Source organism: Elgaria multicarinata, chromosome 2 (assembly GCF_023053635.1).
Source record: "Elgaria multicarinata webbii isolate HBS135686 ecotype San Diego chromosome 2, rElgMul1.1.pri, whole genome shotgun sequence".
NCBI lineage: Eukaryota > Metazoa > Chordata > Lepidosauria > Squamata > Anguidae > Elgaria > Elgaria multicarinata.
Genome location: NC_086172.1, coordinates 99340525 through 99364358, shown reverse-complemented (window position 1 = coordinate 99364358; position 23834 = coordinate 99340525). Strand labels below are relative to the sequence as shown.

General features: G+C 40.0%; 1 protein-coding gene across 1 annotated transcript in view; it reads right to left on the bottom strand.

Moving 5' to 3' along the window:
• TEAD1 (TEA domain transcription factor 1) overlaps positions 1–23834 on the bottom strand; it is a 214201-nt gene that overhangs the window by 4667 nt on the left and 185700 nt on the right. The window contains exons 11-13 of the mRNA XM_063117294.1: positions 15453–15626; positions 3419–3559; positions 1985–2137 (exon numbers count right to left, since the gene is read on the bottom strand). Coding sequence (XP_062973364.1) covers positions 1985–2137; positions 3419–3559; positions 15453–15626 — 468 coding nt within the window. The remainder of the gene's footprint in view (positions 1–1984; positions 2138–3418; positions 3560–15452; positions 15627–23834) is intronic.

Sequence of the window (23834 nt, the reverse complement as noted above, 5' to 3'; positions counted from 1 at the left end):
GAGAGGGGGGATGGGGTAGGAACCAGAAGAGAGGAGAAGGAAGGAAGGAAGGAAAAGGGCAAAGGAGAGATGGGGCAAATTGTAAGAAGGAATCCTGAGTATATCAGTTTTCCCAATCTCCAATATTTCTCTCAAAGTTCTTAAAGTATTCAAGAGCTTATGTGATAGAGCTGCTGAAAACAGATAAATATCAAATGTAACTTGAAATGAGTAGTTTTACAAAGAAAATTGCAAGGTGACAATCTCCTGGCACTTTGAACCAAATGGACAACAACCTTACCCTGATTCCCATGGCCACACTGTGAATAAATCCCATGTGTATAACCATTTATGGGATGAAATGTTCTATAAATACTTTGTGTGGCCTCTGAAAGACCATTGTGTATCTGAGTAGGCCTAAAGACTTGCTTTCTTACTGTCAAAGGTTGGTGTAGTTATTGCTTCTGATGTTCTGAAGTGGGAGAAAGACAATTGCTTTCATTACTTATAGATACGCCCTGCATTGGGTAAATTCAATACTGATTGGCTGGGGATTCTAGAGAGATGGAAAAGAACGGTGAACCGCCCAGAGAGCTTCGGCTATTGGGCAGTATAAAAATGTAATAAATAAATAAATAAATAAATCGGTTGGGAAATGACAGTTAGGGATTTAGAGAGTCAGTCTGTGGAGAATGAGGGAGAGGCCTGCTGGTTGGTGGGTAGTGTAGTAGAAGAACTAGGAGAAAGCTGAAGAGCTAAGGTCGGAATACTAAACTATTCATTCCCAGTGGAATAACTATACATTGCTGATGAAGATCAGGAGTAGGGAGCAGGTGGCTATATTATACTAAGAGGTTGCCCTAAGATCTTTCCAGAAGAAGGTTACACAAGCAGGCAATAAAAAAATCAGATAAACCATCTAAGCAGACAGAAATACAACAGGAGGAGCTTTGGGAGTCAGAGGAAGACTGTACCTAAGAGCTGGGTTTGCTTCTGAGTCTATATGGCAGGGTAGAGGTTTAGAGAATTTGGCCTTAGGTAAAAGAAGTCATTAGGCTTGTAGTAACAACAGCGTAGCTAAGAAGAGTCAGCAAGCAGTCTTTTAAAAACTCCAAAATAAATATTAGTATTCTGTTATGTAGAAAATATCCCTTTAATAAATTAACTTGTTTAATAGGTCATCTTCTCTCTAGTATTGGTGTCCATTTCAAGTCTCTTATAGCAAGCAACTAAGAGGTTATAAAGTATTCTAAGAGACTTGGGGGCAGTAGGAAAAGGTCAGGTTGTGAAGCAATGAATTATAGTGTCAGAGAGTTCCTTAGGCTTTGAAATATAAGCATTTGCTAAAAATAGGAAAATCTGTAGGTGGGATTGCCCAATGAAGCAGTTTTCCCATTGGTGGTGGAAGTGCTAAGGAGAAGAAAACACACACATATCCACTCACAGCTATTGTGGGATGGCCACTTCTAACACTCGGTCCAGAGGTCACTCAAAACAAGGAAAACATGACTGCCCTCCTTTTAATGCCAAACTCTTCTGCTAAAATAAGTAGTTGGTGCATCCTAAAAGTAAGAGTATTATTTATTGGATGTTACATCCGAATCTTAGTCCCCCTCCCTCTTGGCCTTCACACCAAATGATCTGGAGTCTAGGGTCAGGGCAGGCCAGCTGGAATATGAATGCATCCACACCTCTACCGTTAGAGGCTCAGTTTACACATTTCCTCCATGGTGGATTTGCCACAGCAAAACCACATCCCCATAGTTGCCTTCTCCAATCACATCAGTAATATGCAAAACTGCCTAGCAAGGTTGGATATTCAGCAGGCAGAGTTACGTGATGGCTAGCAGTCCACGAGGAAATGATAAAAACAGCACATACTTTTGAAATAGCTACTCGACTCCAGGACATGGCATTTCTAAACCTTGCAAAAGGAACCAAACAAAAATCCACCTGCTTCTAAAATATCGCAGAAAAGAGCCAGCAAGTAAAAGTGAAACATTACCAACAAAATTGTAAAGTTTTCCAACACGCTGTTCATCATATATTTCTCTGGTAAATGCTTGAGCTTGTGGATGAAATTGATCATATATTCACACATTGGAGAGCGGTTTATTCTAAACACAAACCGGCCATTCTCAAACCGTGCATATTCAGTCTAAAAACAAACAAACAAAGATAAAGTTCAGAACCTTAATAATCAAATTTGATCTCTCAAGAAATTAAAAGCTCTTTTTGTTTTCCATTTTGCCTAATCAATCGATTGCCGCTTTACTATCCGTATCTGAATCATCTATGGATCTCAGGTTATGTCTTATTTAAGTTCTTCCACAACTTCTCTTTGTCTAAATCAAGTAATTGCTGGAGGTGTAATAAAGCTAATGTTTCTTTTGACCATATGTTTTGGCGATACCCAATAGTTCTCTCTTTTTGGGAGGAGGTTATTAAACTTTGTATTGGAACATCATTAATATGTACTGATGATCTACCTGTTCCCTGGAAGTTAGTACATGGTCAACAGAAATGGATTCTCTGCACCCTTTGGACAGCTAAAAGACTGATATTACAATACTGGAAGGATAAATCCTCACCTCCTATAATGCAGTGGATTGAGGACCTAACAATGCTTTCAACATCTGAATGAGTGGTACATAGATGCCACTTGTGAATGGATATTTATATGGATATTTGGTCTGCCTTTGTTGAAGTTTATGTATAATTCTTAGTAAGCTGCATTTTCATATGCAAACGTATTCATATGCATGTATTGAAATCCATATATTCAAATCTATGTAGCTATACTTTTTCTTTTTTCTTTTTGTGGCTTTGTTTTGTTGAAATTTTACAATAAAAAAATAATCTAAAAAAAACCTCTTTTTGTTTTGCTTTTAAAGTGAGCCATCAAATAAATTAATAAAATAAGCATTATAGCAGAATAACATTTTAGGATAGCCAGTTAAAGTATTTCAGTGAGCAATCCTATAGCCCACTAAAAGCATATCCCAGGGACCATAGGATTGTTCGGAGTCCCCCCACCTTCTGTACTCCAACAGGAGCAGAAAAGAATGCTACAGGGGCATGGACAAACACCCTAAGGGTACATGTAGGGTATTGCTGCATAGTGTGCAAGCTGCCATATGGAATATTAGAGATGTCACACAGACAGATTGGTTCCAGAATTTGCATGTGGACTCATGGAAGAATATCATTTTCCTCCTCTGAGTACGTAAGTGAGTCAAGACTGATTAGCTTATTGTGGTTGCCCCACCACTCCCCACAAAAGTGACAAATGTACCCAGAGTAGGTGCACCCAACAAGATTCTGTAGTGATACAACGGTAAATTCACCCCTTCAAATGAAGGACCATTGATGAAGAATACGCTTTAGAGAAAACAGTGAGATGACAGCAATAATTTAAGCGGCAGTTTCTAAATCCTACCTCTACTTTTTCTACCACTTGCTTCCCAAATGAGCAGACTTTGGTGGAACAGGTGATTGTCATGTTTTCTGAGCTCTCATACTGACTAGTTACGCCATAGAATGCTCCTGTATCATCTTGGATGTTGCAATTTAAGTCCGCCTGTAGGAAGAGATAACAGATGTTTCCTCAACTGCCTGCATTACTGTGAGAAATAATTATGAACCATTAGCGTACTACCATTATAAATGCCACACTTGAAATGGAAATGGAAGCCACTGTTTAATAGCTCATTTTAAAAACAAACCTATAGCACAAAGGAAGAAACCATATTGATTAATTCCCACTGCAGGAGCAAAATAGTTGCCAGAGGATTGCACTACAACTTTGCAAGACAGGGCTGGGATGGAGATAGCACACCTGTGGCCTAAGGCATATTTCAAGGGAGTGCCTTATACAGTTCATATTGCCAAGGAGAACAGCTGCATGATTTCTGCAAGGCTTGGGTCCTTAGCTTCCAAATCATAAGAGCTTTTGACAAGCCATTTTCTAACCAAAGCAATTAAAAATAACAAGATATAGCAGTACAATGGGAAGAATAAGGACTTCTCTTTCCCCCTGTTTGGATTGAAGCATCAGCCTGGAATCAGGTTTGGATATGTACCAAGTAATTGAGATCTATAAAAATAACCCATCCCTTTAACTTAAAAGGATTCAGGACATGTATTCTCCAGTTCCTTGTTTGGGCTTGGAATAAGTTCTTCAAGTGAATGATAAATGCTCCCCATTCCACGTTTGAATAATTCCTTTGCATACTGAGAACTAAATGGCAGGTGCAAAAGTTCTCCTGTGCTTAGCATTTGCAGAGGCAATATATAAAAGCATTATTAAAACACTTTTGCCACATAACTGAATAACTTAAGCATGATTAATTCTATATTAGACTGTGGTAATTGTGTTCATACATACTATTTAAAATTGTATCACTGTACTGGATGCTTAATTTTTTTTAAAAAAATCTTTACTACTTATTCCCAATTTTAGGTACTTTTCTACTACTAATTCTCCTACTTCAATATTCTACCTGAACAGAACTGTTTAACAGATCTGCTTTTCTACTTACATTGTTAGCAAATCAATCTATAAGAATATAGTATAATTATCATTTCTACTGTAATTTATAATAACCAGTTGCAAACAACTGCAGAAAATCAGAACATTCCCAGAAAACCTTCTGGAAGAAGTAAAATGGTTTGTTGTTTCAGATCACCTGGAAACCAATTTCTAACAATCAATTATAATTAGTTACATGCAACTCATTAAGACCTGGGCCGGATCTACACTACTGCTTTAAAGCGCTTTATAACAGTTATAAAGCGCTTTAACTGCTTTAAAGTGCTTTAAAACAGTTATAAAGCGCTTTAAAGCAATAGTGTAGATCCAGCCCTGGTATAGGGCACAGAGAGGATAAATTATGTGCCAGAAAGCCACAGTTCTAAGCGCAGCATCAAAACGGCCATTGAACTGATTAAATTTACTTGAGTGATAGAACAGCTACATGTGATTCGAAGGCAGAGGAAGAGGAAGATTTCCAGATATTGTCTGAAAAGCAGCCACTCCCATGCTTCTGAGAATCAGGGGTGCCTGCTGCTTGGAAACCCTTCTCAGTCATCAGTTTCCTTGGAACAGAAGGAAAATAGATTGCCTTTTGCAAGGTGTGTGTATAATTGGAAAGGCACAGTAAAGGCAGATAGTTACCCTATGATTGGGAAAGGTATGAAGGCTTGCAGCAAAAGCCTCCCATCACCCACCCACCCCAAGGACTGTAGCTTAGCAGTAGAGCACATGCTTTGTAAGGATTCCAGGTTCGATCCCCGGTTTCTCCAGGTAAGGCTAGGAAAGGCCCCTCTCAGAAGCCATAAAGAACTGTTGCCAGTCAATCATACAGAGTTCAATGGACAAATGGTCTGACTCAGTATAAGACAGCTTCCTATATTCTGGATATCGACATCCTCCCACCCTTTTCAAAAGCAGTAGAGCAAAGGTGGGATGGGTTTAAAGTAAAGGAATGAACTAAACAGCGATAATAGCCCCAAATATTGGTGACAGGAAGAATATTTTTCTGTTAAGAGGTAGAATAAGTGTGAGGCCTGTCCTTATGTTTATGCTCCAGTATTGTCATAGTATCCATACCCTGATGTGTATATACATGTGTGTGTTTATATAAAGTTTTAGGCAAAGATTCTTGCCAGACATAATGAACTCCAAAGAGAAAGAAGGTGAATGTATCTGGAGTCTAAGACTAAAAGAAGAAAGCTAAAAAGGCTGCCTCTTCAGAGTGGTGAGAGGAGCTGTATGAAAGTGTTTAGAACAGCATGAAGAAGGGAATGAACCTTGGCTGCTCAAAATTGCCCTGGGAATTCTTTGTTGTTTTGAGATTATTATTTTGATATGAGAATTCCTCAGTAAATACTGCTTATTTTGATGATTCTATATGGGCCTGCTGATTCAGAGGGCCAGTCCCAGAGGTTTGAATACTAGTCCTCAGTTCAGACTCCAATACCATATATCCTGTAAAGCAATATGCTAGGCTGAAAAGCAAAACCTTGCTGCTGTGGATTGCAGATGGACAACATCAGTCTTTAGAAAGCTTATGGAGAATTTAAATGGGAGCAATTCTGAAATCATATCATGAGCGTAACTGTGGTAAACACCATCTATCTTTTTTCTTTCTTTCTTACTGATCAGCTATATAAATTGCTGTTCTGATATAAATGGACTACTGCATGGTCACAATGCTTTTTATACTGTATTTTGTATTTGTGTTTTTAACCTGTTGGTTGTTTTATGATGGTTTTAATTTTTGTGAACCGCCCAGAGAGCTTCGGCTATTGGGCGGTATAAAAATGTAATAAATAAATGAATAAAATGTGCAAGAGACTCTTCTTAAAAGATAGCAAAGCAGAACTAAATTGCTATCACAGCTGACTGATTGTTACATTTGAAAACAAAGAATAGTGATTCAATTCAAAAATTTATTGAAGTCAATAGACCATTCCAACAAAAGCTACATATAGAAATACTTAGCGTACAGTTAGCTATTAAAAAGACAAGTAACATAGAGGATCTAATAGAAATGGCCAAGTTCAAAAACTTGGCCACATGCTCAGTGATTGATTTGTCTGTGTTCCGAAGCATTAGGGATTTAGTCACGACAACCATCCAACTGAAATTTCTTTAAGATTATGTTGAAAACAATTATTCTGTGGAGAATGAATAGTTGGTCTATCCAGAGTAGACATTTTGGTCACAACTACATGCCTGAGTTTATCAGCAGTATTACTAGCCTTTCTCAATGTCAAGAACATTACTACTGCCAAGGTAAAGAAGAAATAACCATGGCAAGTTTCTCCTGTTTTCATCATTTTTAAGGAAATACTATGGAGATCTTGCTTACCGAGGCAAATATCACAAGACAAAAGGGATTGTAGAAATGTAAACACAGAGTTGAATCCAATCTTAGTCCTACTTACAGTAGACCAATTGAAATGCATGGAGCTAACCATCTTAAGTTCCATTAATTTCACTGGGTCTACTCTAAGTAGAATTAACATTGGATTCAACACACAAGGCGGAATGATTTAATATCATGATTTTTAGACTGATTTTCAGTCTTAAAATGATGGAACATTTTGGAGAGTAAAATTCCAGTTCCAATAAGAGTCACTAGAAGATTTGAGCTATCCTACTGATGTCATCCTGCTTGGATGCAGCCAGCTCTTTTTCTCATCAAGTTTGGAGAACCTGAAAAATATCAAAATTGATGAGAGCCCTTGGAAAGCAGGAATTGTTCAAGAACAAATGGATGTGCTTAATTAGGACAGGGGTGGGCAACACACATGCCCCGTGCTCATGCAGGCTCTGCCCCCCCCCACCCCCAGGGTGTTTTTAGGACTACAGAGCACTAAAAAGAACAAAAAGAATTAAATTTTGATTCAGACCAGGCTAAATTTGGCTCTTTTAGCACTGTGTAGCAGTTTGCCACTGAAATTTGGCAGCAAACCACAGGTGTTTTTGTGTGTGCTGCCCCTGCCAAATTTGGCAGTGCAGTGGCAGCAACAGCAGCAAAAGGGTGGACCAGGGAGGGTTTTCCCCCACCCCCATAGTTTTACAAAGTTTTTTTTTTAAAAAAATCAATATACTTTATGAAGGTTGCTTTTTGGATGCTACCGTTTCCGCTTCTTGTATATGAAAATGTATTCAAGAGTATTGTGCCCCAAATAAGAAAAGTGGGTGGGGAAGAAGCATAATATCGAAAGCAAACGGGCAAACAAACAATTGAACTGCACAGTGATCAAATCAAACTGGAATCAAGAGAGTCAGTTATTCTCTGCTTTCAGAATTTGTTAGGATAAATTATGTAACGTGAGTTTCATCACAAGATTTCCTTTTAGTGATCCACATCCTAGGAAATGGTACTGGCCATCTCACAGGCACTTCTTCTCTCTGGCGATTGCAGTCATTCATCCATCAGTGTAATAGAACTTGTCAGTATGGAGTCTTGAAAATTTTACATATCAAGACTATCAGCTGTTTGACATGATGCATCAAAAAGGCCCCCACAGAAGACCCACAGCATGTACTGAAAGAGAGCTGGCTGCAAACAAGGAGACCACTCCACATGGATAAGTGTTCTCGGTCTTCAGAGAAAGGAGGAGGCAGCCTGCATGTGTTACAGAAGACTTGGCTAAACAGATTTTAAAAAAACAAGACCAAAAAAAAAACCTACAACAGCAGCAAATGCAGGAAGATTATAAAACCCCTCCATCAAAAAGGGGTGGGAAAAGTAGCAACATGCAGAGGCATTTCCTGAGGGAGCAGCATAATTAAAACACACATATTCAGTAGTTAAAATTGAACATGGAAGGTCACTTGTTAAACAGCACAGAGACTTCCTTCAATTACTGTAGACTGCAACGAGGAGTCATTCATATGAGTGTGTTATGCTTCCCCTCCTTCTCAGGGAACAGTGATCAAAGGGCAGAGATTCCAAATTGTGAAGCATTTTTTCCCCCAACAGCAGCATCTGGATCTTTGGCACACTTTGCTGCCAGTTGTGCGCTGCAGCTTTGGAATCGCTTCCAGGTCTGCCACATGGCTAGGCTTTTGATGGCCGGGCGAAGCTACTTTACTTCCCAGCTGCTCTCTGACTCATTCAGGAGAACTAACACACTTGCTGCACCAAGTTGAGAAAGAGTTTTACACCTAGTGCCATGGAGGTCGCTGTGCAAAAATAATCCCCTCTGAGGCAACAGGGGAAAGCAGATCTGGGTGTCCTGTCCCCCCGCCATTTCAAAAGTATTTTAGATGTGTCTGAAACACTGTCTCAAGATGACCAATACACACCACCGACCACATCTCACAACTGCAGGTTGTTTGCCAAGTCTCATTCTGTTATGCAATAAAAATTACGTCTAAAGGGGGAAACATTACAATAGCTTTTTTGTGAATGAAGGGGACAAAGAATCTACATGCCTCTAAAGACTGCAGCAGACACACATGAAGGACGTGGGAGGAGACCATGTGGCTGCACTCTTTCTGAACACTAACTGCACTGAATTCATTATTTGTTAACAGTGGTTGACAAAGAAACAGCATTATATATTTTTTTCAGGTCACAGCTATTTTACATAATAAGAATCGGAATAAACTAAACCATCCAACTCATGTTACTTTGCCACTAATTATGGCATATATTTCCATAAAATGGGAGAGATTTTTGGACATGATTTAATGCCCTTTTATTGTGCAGATTCCTTTATTTCCATAGCACATTTGAATTTCAAAAATACTTTGGACTTCAAAGCATTTTTTTTTAAAAAAAACTTGCACTAATTACAATATGCATTCTTTTCTAAAACTGCTTGTTTGCATTGCAGATTCCTGAAAAGATAGGTATTCATTAAAATATAAATATTAATATCTCACATACTTCTTACGGAAGTTTTGTTCTCCATTTTATAAGGGTGTTCAGACAAACAGGTTTTCCTCATTATGAAGCAATACTGCAATCATTTAATACTATAGCAGCACAACCCTAAGCATAGTTAACCAGAAGTGAGGCCCACCGTGTTTAATGGGACTAACTCCTATATAAATATGTATTGGATTGCAACTTAAGTCGTTACTAATGCAGATATAAAAATGAACAGTCCTTAAAAAAAGCATATGCCTTCTCCTGTCCCACTGAGCCAGCACATAGTATGCATCTTTTTAAATTATCCTAATCTTTAATTTATCCTGATATGGCACCTTTTACTCTAACTTACACTAACAGGTATTTTAGTGTAAGTTAGAGTAAAACTAGCCAAATGCTGCCCCAGAATGAACACAAATATAAGGATGTACAGTTAACATACATTTCTTGATCAAAAAAGCTGTGCACATGAAAGGAAGAGGGCAGAGATGAGAAATCCTTTATGACTGGTTCAGACATACATATCTGAGCTTAATAGGCCTTCTTCTCCTTCACTCCTCCCTCCTCAGTGCTCCACAATTACCCTAGAAGATTTCAATTAACACAATAGGGCAACAGGGTAACTGCCACCTTCTGTTGCTTCCATGAGTTTCATGTAATGTCCAAAGGGCACGAATACATGTACATGTGCCAAATCTGCATCCTCAAAATGTGAATAAGAGGCAGAAGACTATACTACACATTAGTAGGGATGTTGGAGAAATCCGCAATGGATTCGGATGAGTTTGGATTTCTATGAATCTGATCAGGGGACTCTGCAGTGGAACAATTTTATCCGAGTCATGTGGATTCTGAGGACTTGCAGATAGGGTTGCCATATGTCCCGGAAAACCAGGAATGTCCCGATTTCCAGGAGATTCTGAAATGTCCTCACCAGCTGGGCAAGAATCCCGGATTCCTGGTTCAGCTGGCCAGAGAAATGGTGCCTTGAGCCTGTTCAGAGAAGTGGCAGCAGCAGAGAAAAAGACGCATCAATCTGGCGCTTTTTCCAGAGCATCACTGCTCCTCCACAGGCTCATCTGAGTCACTCACCGAGACTCACCTTATTTTGCCTGCGCCTGTGTAGAAGAGAAACAACAGCAAGGAAAAGAGCAGTGCTCTCAGGCTACCTGAGTCCCATGCAATGCAAAGGAGTTTGGTGAGCTTGGCTGGTTGTGGTCAGACCTTTAGGGTAAGCGCAGGGCAGAGCTGCTGGGTTATTTGTGGGGGAAGAAAGAGAGTTTTGTGGGGGATAGGAGGGAGGGAGGGAGTGGGGGATGAGGGGGTGAAGGAGAGGAAAGGAGAGAGGGGAGAAAGGAAAGAAAAGTCACTCCTCCAAAATATCGCCATTCAAAACTCCACCTACTTGGATTTGGGTTGCAAGCCTCAAATCTGTTACTTGTAAGTAAGTTGCAGTGAATTTAAGATGTTTGGTTTTACAGTAGTTGATGTTTTAATTGAAAAATTGGACTTTCCCTAGACCTTTACACATTTCTCAGTTTTTTAAAAATCCTACCCACCCCTCCACCCACCCCAAAAAATTGTCCTGGTTTTGTGGATCCAGAATATGGCAACCCTTCTTGCAGATTGTTTTTCTTTTCCTTGGGGTGGGGTGGGGTGCAGTTTTGTGCTAATGCACACTAGCACTAATACACATTAACTAATGCAGATTAGCATATTTGTGCAAGTACACATCAGTGCTAATGTGAATTAGCACTGATGCAAACTGGCCCAAGGAGAATGAATTTCTGATTTTAAACCTCCGATTCCCTCACTGAGCAGATGATGGAACGAAAGATTCCTGACTATCCCCGAAAACAGATGGGAGAGATTTAACAAAATCTATGGATCAGACCAGCCATCTCCAACCTGGCATCTTCCAGATGTGTTGGGCTGCTATTCCAAAATTCCCAAGCAGCCCGGCCACTGAAGGCTGTATTAGGCATACCACTCAGGGGCAGGGGCAAGCCCAGGCTTTGCCTGTTCAGAACGCTGAAGGCTCAGTACTGGTGTTGCATTTATGTCCTACTGGTGGGTTTCCCATCGGCAGTTGGTTGGCTGCTGTGTGAACAGGATGCTGGACTAGATGGATCCTTGGTCTGATCCAGCAGGGCTCTTCTTATGTTCCCTATAGGCAAGGAAAGCTGGACAGGTTTGAAACATTCACTGGTGGTTAGCCTTCCCTACAGCTCTTATTAAGGGAATTAGTCAAGAGAATGAACAGAAGAAAAGCCCAACCAGTGGCTCCTCCATCCCTGTGAATAGGGATCAACACAGGGAAAGAAGTGGAGAACACTTTCTTTTCCTGTAGGAAGGGAGCCTTCACCGGTGGAAACAGACAGAGTCAGGCTCCATAATTGCAGCATGCTGCCTGGCTCTAGGGTGTTATGGCAAATGTGTATTGCTGTGTGTGTGTGTGTGTGTGTGTGTGTGTGTGTGTGGCGGGGGGAGGGAGCGCAGGGCAGACAGAATTGTGCTGCCTCCATTCAGTGTCCTAGTTTGCTGCCTGTATGAATAGGCCTTTTATGCCTATGCCATATCTGAGGCACACTTTAGTGGCAGCAATTGAAAATCTCACTGTCCTGACCAGCTGGGCAAGAATGGGGGGGGGGGAATGTATATATCATTGGGGCCAGAAATAAATACATGCATTTTATGCATTGGAAATGATGTCCTCTAGAGCAGAGGGACACAATGTGCAGCCCACTGGGCACATTTTGTGCAGCCTACGCAGGTTGGGTCAGCATTGCCCATCAACTGCTGACCCCGCCCTCCCTCCCTCTTTTCCTCAATGCTCAGCATAAACACGGAACACACCAGCAGTAAAAGGAATGTGCTGGCACCATCCTCTCCTTGCTGGCATACTCCATATTAATGCTGGTTGTCGCAAAGGCATGGCCCCTTTCTTAGCACTCAACATAAATAGTAGAGTTGTGTACTCTTGCTTTACAGTACAGTTTTCAACTAAATAATTACTCAGGATCTCTCTTGATTCTCTATTTTTATTATTCTTAAAATGCTTAAAATAAAACTATCATCGACCTGTTTCAGACGTAACGACCATTTCCTGGGTTAAGTAACCCAGGAATTGGTGTGGCTGTGTGGGAGGGAGGGAGCTCGTTGCCTTCCATTTGTTCACCACTTCCAATACAACCCAGGAATGCTTCATTCATAGGTTGATGTGATATGGGAACCCAGGAACTCTGGGTTATTTAGGGGTTTGTTGTTGAGTAAGTTCTGGGTTGTTTAACCCCTAAACAACCTGGAGTTACCAGTTTTGTATGTCACAACAACATCCCAGGAACAGGTTGTTTCTGAATGCAAGGTGAGCGGGTAGTCACATTCACAAACAAACCATGGGTCATTTGTTGAATTGTCACACTTGTCTTCTATGACTCTGCATTACATGTCATATCATTGTGTGGCTCCCTTCAATAGTATGCAACAGTCAATGCAGCTAGAACTTTAACTTTGTCAGTATCACCAATCCTGGCCAGAAACGGCAAACTGCAACTACTCCAATGAACCAGCAACAACTAATGGTGGTGGCTGTACAGTTTTGCGAAGACTCAAGATCAAACTACATGTTACTAAAAATGCTATGATTTGGACTGGGTCCCTCACTGCTGGGGGAGGGGGCTTGAAGCTCCCCCCCCCAATGGCCCTGATCTGGATTGTGGGGGGCATGCCTGAAAATTTTATCACAAAAAAGTATCTATTGAAACAAATGTATTTTCTTATGGCATTGCAAATTGTTGGTCCAGGAGCCCTGATCCAGAAGGGGACCACAAAGGGTTTTTTTAAAAAAACCTGGCCACCCACATTAGGCTCCAAATTCAACATTATTTTAAAAACAGAGCTACTGGCTATGTCTTTTGTTTCTTCTTATACAAAAGTAGGGACAAAAGTCCCTACCCATGTACTGGATTGCTCTCTTAGGGATTTGCTATTTTGAAGAATAGTGCCATTTTGCTGTTTCCTCTATTTTCCAGGCTCCTGGTGATTGCCTTAATGACGACAAGAAGTGGGGACTCCAATGTGCCTGAACATATATATCAAAATTGGTAATTCTAGCCTTGTGGCTCTAATATGAGGGTCACAATACTTTCTTTACCTTGATCATCATATTTCCCTTAAACTCCTTAGCATCTCCTTAAACACTCCCTCCTAAAATCCAGCTGTACTTTATTAACAACTTCCCTTCCCCACTTTCTGATAAATCATGCATCTTCCAGAAAGGGCTCCAGGTTTCTAACACACTCAGCAAAATTTGGGGCAGGCACATAATACCACTGAATTAGATTAATACCAAACATCATATATATATATATATATATATATATATATATATATATATATATAGGTTTTGAGTACTTGCACTTACTTGACTTTATGATACAAGGACTGTAGCAGAGTCACTAATGACTTTTTTGACACACAAAGGAGGGCTTCCACAGATGACTTCATTATGTTCTCATTGTACTACACATCTCTGCCACTAGATGGCAGATGACAGTTTACAAATTCTTTCAGTACCTAGCTTTTGAAGTGAGCAAAAAGCTGACACTATAGTATTTATGGCAGTGTGGTCTTGTTAAACTGAATTTGCATTAATTTTTACATGGCTGGTATACATAAAGGATGTAGTTATAAAATGCTGCACTAAGTAACATGCTAACATTAACTATAAATTACCCATGTGTTTGTGAGGGGCGGAGAGGGGGAGGCTGGTGATATTGAAAGCCTGTCAAACTACTGTGCTGAAGGAAAGACGCACAATAAAACGCTGCCCCAGTTTTTGGACAAGATTATTACTTTAGCTCTACCTTAAAAAACAAAAACAAACCCAGAGTACTTGAAGACTGATTTGTACCACAATACTACTACAATAGTTATCTATTTTGCAGCTATCAACTGTAAAGATTGAAAATAAATTTATGAAATCAAATGGATATTTTCCATTAGTGGTGGCACTTAAGATAACTCTAATAGTTATAACTGTGACGACTGTTTACAGTACAGATGGGTATCTGGGTTGTATATGGATGCACAGGTTTGTAATTTGGTTGAAATAACTGGAAGTCATTGCAATAAATTGCATTTTTCCTGTTAAGTCAAGGGTAAGCAGCCTTCAGACATTTTGGACTACATATTCCATATTCCCTGATCATTGGCCAAGCTGGCTGGGGCTTATGAGAATTGCAATCCCAAACATCTGGAGGTCACTGGTTGCCTAACAGCCTTAAGCTACTCCTACAGGACTAGATCAAACACCCATCAAGTCCCAGAATGGTAACCAGTCAGATGCCTCCAGGAAGCCTATATGCAGGGCATGAAGGCAATAGCTGTCCCCAACTACTTCTTGCCAGGAACTCAAAACACTAACCCATACCCAGTGGTTGAGTGTGGGTTGTTTTGAACCATGGGTTGTTTGCTGAACCATGGGTTAGCATGTTGTCTGAATGCAGCCAGGGTGGCTTGTTAACCATGCACTGTGGCTTGTTACCCATCCTGAACAATCCAGCAACAAACCAGAGGTTGTCAATGTGGCTTGTTCGAGAACATAAGCCACATTGCATGATTAACAGGCCATCCTGGCTCAGTTCCGAAAACATGATAACCCACAGTTCAACAAACAACCCATAGTTCAAAACAACCCACACTCAACCACTGAGTGTGGGTTAATGTGTTGTGTGAACAGCCCCACTGGCATACTGCTGCTGCTGAACAAAGTTTCCTTATAGCCAGCATAGCAAATAGCTTATTGATAGACTTCTCTTCCATGAATTTGACTAATCCCCTTTTGAAGCCATTTAAGCTTGTGCCCCTCAACAAATTCTGGGGCAACAAATTTGATTAATTATGTGTTGTGTGAATAAATGCTCACTTTCATCAGTCCTGAATCGCCTGCCAATTAATTTTATTGGCCAACGTGGAGTTTTAGTATTACGAGACACAAGCTTGTCTCCATCCACTTACTCCACACCAGCCATAAATGAATGAATAAGTTAGACAATGCAAAACAAAAGAAATACTCACCCAAAATTTTACTAGGAAGAAGGCATTCTGAGGTCCTTTTCCAAACAGCTCCTTCAAGCCACCCTTCTTTTCAGGGAATTTATCATAAATCTGACGAATGTCCACTGATTCCAGCAACGGATCACTGTAAGAATGGTTGGCGTGTCCAATGTGAACGAAGAGGTGTTTGTTATACTACAAAGCAAAGAAATAAAAAGCATAATAAAAATTAAGCAATGTAAGCTGGACAACTTTTTATTCCTAGTGAAACTTACAGTACTGCTTCAAGAAACCAAACTTTATAAGTTGCTGAATGCAACTGACAGCTTCAGTGGAAACATTTGCTGGCAGACATCTCTTCCGACTGCAGGTGGGAGATCCAACATTTGAATGTTTCCACTGCACATATAAAATTTGCACATCAATGAAAAGCTTTTATCCTAGTCTATCCCACAACAGGCTAGTTCTGAATGTGCAATGTTGTCGACTTTTACATGAGGGAACATTAAAACATTCAGTTTTCTACCCACCATTTGCATGGTGCAATCCAACAACAGGCATATCACAGGAAACTGCTGGCTGTATTTTGCTGCAAAATTAACTCCAGTACATTAAATGATTTAAGCGTGTCATAGGCAATCAACTTCATTAACCGCGTAAGAGCCTAATGAGTTGTATAGAATGGAAGACAGCAAGTAAAAGAAGCAGAGGAAGAAATGGCCAGATGCATATTAGTCTCCCTCTGATCTTTTCAGCCTAATAGATCTTTTCAGTCCTTTAGCCCGAAACAAATAAAACTTGCACCCAGAACTTTCAATGCAATACATAATGCTTTGAAGTAGGAATACGTTAACATAAGACTGAAAGTAGCCAGAATGATTATCACGGACTACTTCTGCTATATTATGTAACAAGCTTAGTGATTGTTAATAAGGCAAAACAAAACTATCAATCCAAGCGGACAGCTGCTTTTGTTGTTGTTGTCATATAGCACTTACAAACCTCCACATACAATAGCTACATTGCAGTAAACATTTAGTAGCAGATTATGATGAATAATTCCCTCCTGTTCTGTGTGTTTAGGTGCCAGGCCAGTGTGGTATAGTGGACGGAGCGTGTTGAGATTTAAACGTGGGAGACCGAAGTGCAGTTGCCCACTCAAGCACACTCAAGCCTTAGAGAAAATCACAAGGTCAGAGATGTTTCAGGTGGACTAGGAAATGTGAAGCCCTTTGTCATTAAGATCTACATTGGACATGGTTAATAAAAATAAATGCAGTTAGAACTCAAATAAACTAAGCTTCCATGCATGCTTTTCAAGCTAACTGAGATATCTTTATCTAGCACTTCCTTTATTTAAACATCCATACATAGGGCTCAAGAGAACTATAAAAACAGACTTACACGCTCAAACACAAAGAAATACAGAAACAAGTTTTAATCATCATCTTCATCATCATCTCCACCCACCCAAACGGGGGGAATCCAACATTGCTGCCTCTCTTGCTCCAAGCAACTTGGGGGGGGGGGACTGTAGGTCCAACTTATAACCATCACATGACCTGCAGAATCTAATTTGAATGTCTGCAGACCCCTTCTCCCCCATTCCACCTTGGGACTCTAAACATGCAAACACTGGGAGTTCACCATCAAGTTGCTCTCCTGTCTTTATGTAATGTCTTGCCTGATGAAGAGATCTTGAAAACATGCTCATTTTGGGGGGGGGGGGGGTTGCCTACAAATGTTATTACACTAATATGAGTTTTAGAAAAAGAGATGGATCTCTGTCCTAAAAGGGATCACTATGTAAGACATTCTAAGTGATCAGCTGAAGAATGGAAGAGTGAAATTATGCTAATTGTTCTTTCCTGAACAAATAACAAAAATACAACTGGAATAAGAGAGCCACAGATAGCCAGCCAAGTGGCATAGGCCCGGGGAGTGTATGGCAACTCTGGATTGAAAGAGGAGGGTCTGCAGGCTATGGCACAGAATCAGCCCTGAATTCCTGCCTGCTTCACCAGCTCAGTAGGCTAAAGAAAAAACTACAGCAAAGTAATGAAGTGTTGGTGGAGCAAAGCTGCATATGGTGTTATTTCTCTGCAGGTGAAGGAAGTGATTCTTGGTGAACAAATATCAAAGATAACCAAGTGAAGACTATGCTGAGATGCTTTACAATCTGGGTTTCAACCTGGTTACGGGATTGAATCAGCCTTGGTTACCCTGATGGATGATCTTTATCCCTTACCAACCTGTCCAATCACTGAGATCGTCGGAGGGTGTGCTCCTGCTGGTTCCATGTGGACCTGGGGCTCGATTGGAATCCACCAGGAGAAGAGTCTTTAGTCCATTTTCAGGACTTCTCTAGGAAGTGCTAGCTTCCTGTTGCAATTGTAGTGGGTCCCACTAGTGTAACATATCCAGGAGAGGTGCACAGGCAGCATTTGATATTTCCGATGGTTGATTATATTGAATATGCTAAATTATTAAATCAAATTTTTTGGTGGTATTGAGGCTTGTAGTATTTTATTTTTCAGGCTGTTTGGTGAGGTTGGCTGCATATGTACTTTGATTTGCACTTTTTTGTATGCTGGACTTGTGGAATGCCTGTCAAAAAACATGGCCACCAGTAGGATAAATAAAGTACATTACTAGGGACTATTGCCCTCATGTCCAGGTTGTGGGCTTTCCATAGGCATTTTGTTGGCCATTGTTTTTAAACAGAAGTAGATAGGTCTTTGGTCTAATCCACCATAGATCTACTTATATTTTTAGAAATACATCTACTAATTAATTATTATTTAAATTATTTAATTATTTAAAATAACCTGGGGCAGTATCCAACAGTGTCATTCTGCAAAATGAAATAGTGCTAGCAGAGTTCCACCAAATCTTCCTGTTGTGCAAGTGCTTCCATATTGTGCCTGCGCAACCGCAACTTTAGTTGGGATTCCCTCTTCGCGCATAGTTCGGAACCTAGTTTCTGCTAGCATAACGTCAAATTGCACAAATGGAATGACACAGTTGGATACTGCCCCTGGCATGGCAAAATGTAGAGTAAACAAGGAAAACAACATATTAATCTCTGTATCTGTAGCCAGAGTTGTTGTAATTCAGTAGCTTCCCTAAGGCTTCTAGTTTCAAAATGACTGCACTTTATCAGATCTAAACTCAATTCATACAATTGTGAGCCAGTTCCAGAGCTTTTTAATCAATCTGGAAGATTTTCCTCTAAGCTTCTATTCCTAATAACCTGAAACACATTACCTCCAAGTACAAGTGGAAAACTTTCCCACTCTTTGCTTATAGATCAGAGAGGCAGTGTCAGCCAAAAAAGAGTGTTTCTACTTTAAAGAGTAAAGTACATAGGTCAGAAAAATAAACAAATGAATGGAGGTAGTGAACGCATGAATGAACAAACACATGATGAATGAATGAATGCTTATGAGTAAAAGCGTTTGAAAGGGCAGGCTTAACTTGCATACCGATCAGTTACACAAGAATTACAATAATTATCATCCTATTCTGTAACAATAAGTAATTACCATATAGCATCTGCACAAATGCTGGGCCAATTGCAAAAGCAACAAGCTTGTTATCCTTTTAATACACATTTCTTAGCTATGTATGTGAAAAATTTCCCATATGCCTCAAACCACTATACCCTTCTTAATGCCACAACTCAATTTGAGTTTTAGGCTTCAACTTGCTATTCTGAAACCACCTATATCGAAATAGCTGTAGTAGGATGCTAACTGGACTACTACTCAGCTTTTTCTGCTTTTACAATACTTTTATAATATTGGTGCTGCATTATAAACATTCTCCCATCATGAGGACCTGAAACTGGGAAGGTGTTCAAACAATTGCAAGATAGGAATATTGCTTGCAAAATTGTTGGAGCTTCTAAAAATCACCTTGATTTCTAGGAGCTTGCTTTAAGATTTTACTTTTGCTTTATATACAGAATATCCTATGGATAATGGTACTTTATAGAACAGGTACACAGTTCTCCACATAAATTATCTCAGGAATCTTTCCAGCAACCCTATGAGCTAGGTCTGAATTATTTATTGACTACATTCGCATCCCACCATTCTGTGTGCAACAGAAGGTGGCCCACATAGAACCAGCTTAACTCCAGCAAAGCTGTTGCATCTTGTGCTTCAGAGTGCCCAGTGCCTCCGACAGGTGGTTGAGGCGGAGAGATGCATGCCTAAAACCACCTAGGGTGCTTCCAGCACTAAGAAATAGAAGACATTGTGCAGCTATTTCATATTTTACTCATTATACAAATGTATATACTGAATTCCACAAAATCATCAAAGCGGTGAACATACAATATCATTACCACTAAAATATAACAACGAACACAACAATCAAACAATACAATAATAAATAAATACTGATTAGCAATCAATCATTATGCTGTCCTTGTGTACTGCAGACTTTATCTGGCTGGGAAAGATACACCTCAGAGAAAGCCTGTGTGAAGAGGTGGGTTTTAAGAAGACATCTGAATGTGAAAGCAGTGGGCACCTGTCTAATGACAACTGGTAATGCATTCTGTGGGTGGGTGCTGCTACATGAAATGCTCTGCTGCAAGTGCTCCTGAGGCAAATCTCAGGGCCACATGGCACCATCGAAAGGGCTCCCTTTGAAGATCGCAGAGACCAGGCAGGGACATAAAGCTTAAGGGAATCGACCCCCAAGGTAACCTGGTCCCAAATTGTTTAGGGTTTTATATATAAACAACAATACCTTAACTTTGGCCTGGTAGCTTATTGGCAGCCATCACAGTTCAAAAGGTGTGACATGCTTTTTACTAAACGGATTTTCTGCAGTAAGAAAAAAGACGGCCGAAGAGGTGGGAAAAACACTAGAGGGTTACGAGTGAAAGAAAACAACGTCTGTACCTCCTATAAAATTCTGTGAATGAGGCAGGGTGATGGCACCATAAAAGCCTCATCTGGAAGCACCCCTAGTGGCTAAGATGAATTCAGGACTTCCTCACTCACAGCTTATACAGCTTTGCAACTACACCAATCCTAAATATGCTTCTGTCCTCCTTAGGTTAGCTTTTCTATGAAAAAGCAGTGGGAAAAAGATGGTTGAAATCCAGGTTTTGTTTTTGTGGGCACTATAAGTCTTAAAACTTCAATAGAACTTACTATCAGGTACGTTTACATAGGATTGCAACCTAAGCCTTACTGCGTCTACTACTGGAGACCCACATGAGTAAATCAATCTTATTCAATCAATCCCAAGCATCAGTATATAAATAATAAAAAACCCAAATTAAATTATCTTCCCTGAGCATATATGAAAGCTTCAGAAGGTGTAGAAAGGGAATTTTGAAAGCTGCAAAGTGATTGCAATGTTAGTGTGTTTAGTTTTAAAAGACACAAATATGTTACAAAAGCTGGTTTTAGGTGAATACAATTCCAGGGGCACAGTTGAATATATTGATATCCATCACCCATTCTTTAGGGCGTTAATTCACTGTTTTCAAGTCCATGGAAATCAGATACAAGTTATGATTTAGAAAAGCAAAAGATACATTACAGAAGACAGTGCACTTTTTAAATGTGAAGCAAAGTTGAAGGCAGCTGTAAAGCTACTACACTTGTTTGCAGATCTTGCCAAAAGTACCAGATGCTGCTAGTGCAGCAGCAAAAATTCCAACGTGTTTCAGAGGGACAGATGGTATGGCATCATCTGACAATATTCTTAGGACATAAATGTTTATTTTGACATTGCATGTGTGATTATTTTCTCCTTATGTTACTGTAATTCCTACGCTAAACAGAATGATGACTAATCCCTTTAGTCACGGCATGGTTCTAATGAATGGCAATGAAAAGATAGGAACCGAATGGGTACGTTTTGAAAGAATTCATATTGATTTGGAGACAACTGCACACACACACTCATGTAATCACCCACACACTAAGGAGTGTAATTTTTAAGGGCATGGAGGCTCTGAATGTGCAAGGAAACAGAAGCAAGCAGGGAGATTCACTAAAGGGAGTAGACTAGCCAACTCACACCTTCCTTTCTTCTTCCCTTCTGTGTTGATCAATAACAGATGGCGGTCACACCACTCCCCAAAAAGCTACCATGAAGCAATTGATGGCAGAAGGAAAGCCTGCCTAGTCTATTCTATTCTCCTTCCCTATCCTGCTCACTCTAAGCTCAACCTGCCAGCTTCCATTCATCCTCTGAAGCAAAAACAGACCCAAAGCCATTTTGTGTGATGCTTATTCTGGCAGGCAACGTATTGGCATGGGGAGTGTGGGTTACTGAATGCCCCAGTGAGACAACTGGAGGGCTGTAGGTGGTGCACAGAAGCCTGGAGCGCAGTGCCATGCTCAGCAAGGCAGGAGCCTTTGATCCCTGAATTCCTTGAGAAGAGCAGGAACACACTTAAACACAGCAGTAACGATACCTCTTACAACTGGTTTCCAGGCAAAACACACCTGACCATTTGAAATAACTCTGAATATATTTCACTTAATTGTTATCCTTTCGGTCTTACATATTCCAGATTTACCAACATCCATTTATAAAATAAAACATTTACTCTCAAATACTGCCAAACCCATCGTGCTTAACCTGGCTAGGTTTGCTGCGAAAGCAGCACGGACTAGGGAAGTTTTAGAGGACAGTGATGCCATTTAATGAAAGGGGGTTCATAGCTGTGTATTTATATAAATTACTCTGTACTTGTATAACCATTCTGCCTCGCTTTACATTGTAATGCTGGTTCTCTATGATGTTAACTGTGATTTTTGGCTAAAACCTACTTTAGGTTGCTTTAACAATAAAATCCATTTCTAAGGAGAAATTTGTCCATCAAAGTATGCAATGCCATAGTTAGAAGAAGGTTAAATTGTTGCACTGGGGGGCACGCAAAGTTCAAAGAAGTTGACAATATACATTCATGAACTGTACAGTCTAGTCTATATAGCCTCGAGATGGCTGCCTCTTACTAAACTCTCTTGCGTTTGAAGAATGCAGTGAGGCCATGAAAAATGGCTCTTGTCAAATAATACCAGAAGAATTTTTTTTTTAATCCATTTAGGAATTCAAAGGAAGCAAGACAAATTGCTAGTGTCAGGGGATGCTAACATACAAAACAAAGACAAATCACCTGCATTTGTTTTACTTGCTAACCTACAATTAAGCATATCATCATGGTGTTTTTGTTTTTTATTTAAAACAACTATCCCACTAAGCCCAACAACAAAGGTGGAAAGCCACAAAGAGCACAATTTCTTTATTAAACATATAAAAAGGAGCTGGTGTTTCAATTTTAGCATTCCTGTGCAAGAATAATCACTAAAAGTACAAGGATCACTCTTTATCATTACAACATAAGAAGTTGACCAGGCTCATTGTTTCGTAACAAGAAATATTATCTCAAAACATAATGTAAGAATGTTGTTCCAACCATATTTTATTGCTAGTCCAACTGTGTTGCTACTATAACTGTATATTAAAAAGCCCTTGGATTAGAGCTTGAACAATTTCTTCACATGATGTATATAAAGACCATTCACAGCAATGAAAATTTCCTGTTTCTTAAAACACCCATGTTTAGCACGGGAACAATGAGAAGACACACAGTGGCTTGCAATATATGATGACGTGTGGGTAGCATTTCATAGCCGTCTCTTGAACTTTGAGTCAAGTTCAAGAGACGGCCATGAAATGCTACCACCCATCATCATATATTGATACATTAAATGATACATCACAGACTGGCTGCTCTTTACAAGATCTCCGAGCTCTTTCAACATAGCTGAGCTGTATGTGATGCTCCTAACCTTGAAACCACCAGTTGCAACCGCCTTATAAAGTATCTCTTTTCCTTTAACTTAGTTCTTGGTATCCTTTGAAAGATATTTCCCACTGTCTTAGCCAGAGCATACAGTTATGTAAATATGTCCTTAAAGTTAAGTCGGGAACTAGCCAAAATGTACTGTACCATAATATACGATTAATCCAGTGCTTTTCAAACTATTGACCTCAGGACACCCCCCTTAGTTTTTTTGGGGAAAAGGAAGATATACCATTGGCAGATTGACAACCGCCAGCTCGACCAGGTGAATAAATACAAATACTTAGGAATAACAGTCCAGAGTTCGGATCTTGGTCTGAGCACTTAAAAGTAACAGCTTTATCAGCCAATGTAATTGCAAATGCTATCTTCCGTTTTGCAGCTGGGCCTGGGGGGAATAGAACTGTTTAAAGCTAAATTACTCCCACAGATCCTGTATGGGGCGCTTGTATGGGCCTATTAGCGACTGAGCAACATACATTTCTAACCAGAGCGTTTGGGGTCCCCAGATCAACATCCAAAGATATTGTCCGGCTGGAAACAGTGTGTCACTCAATTCA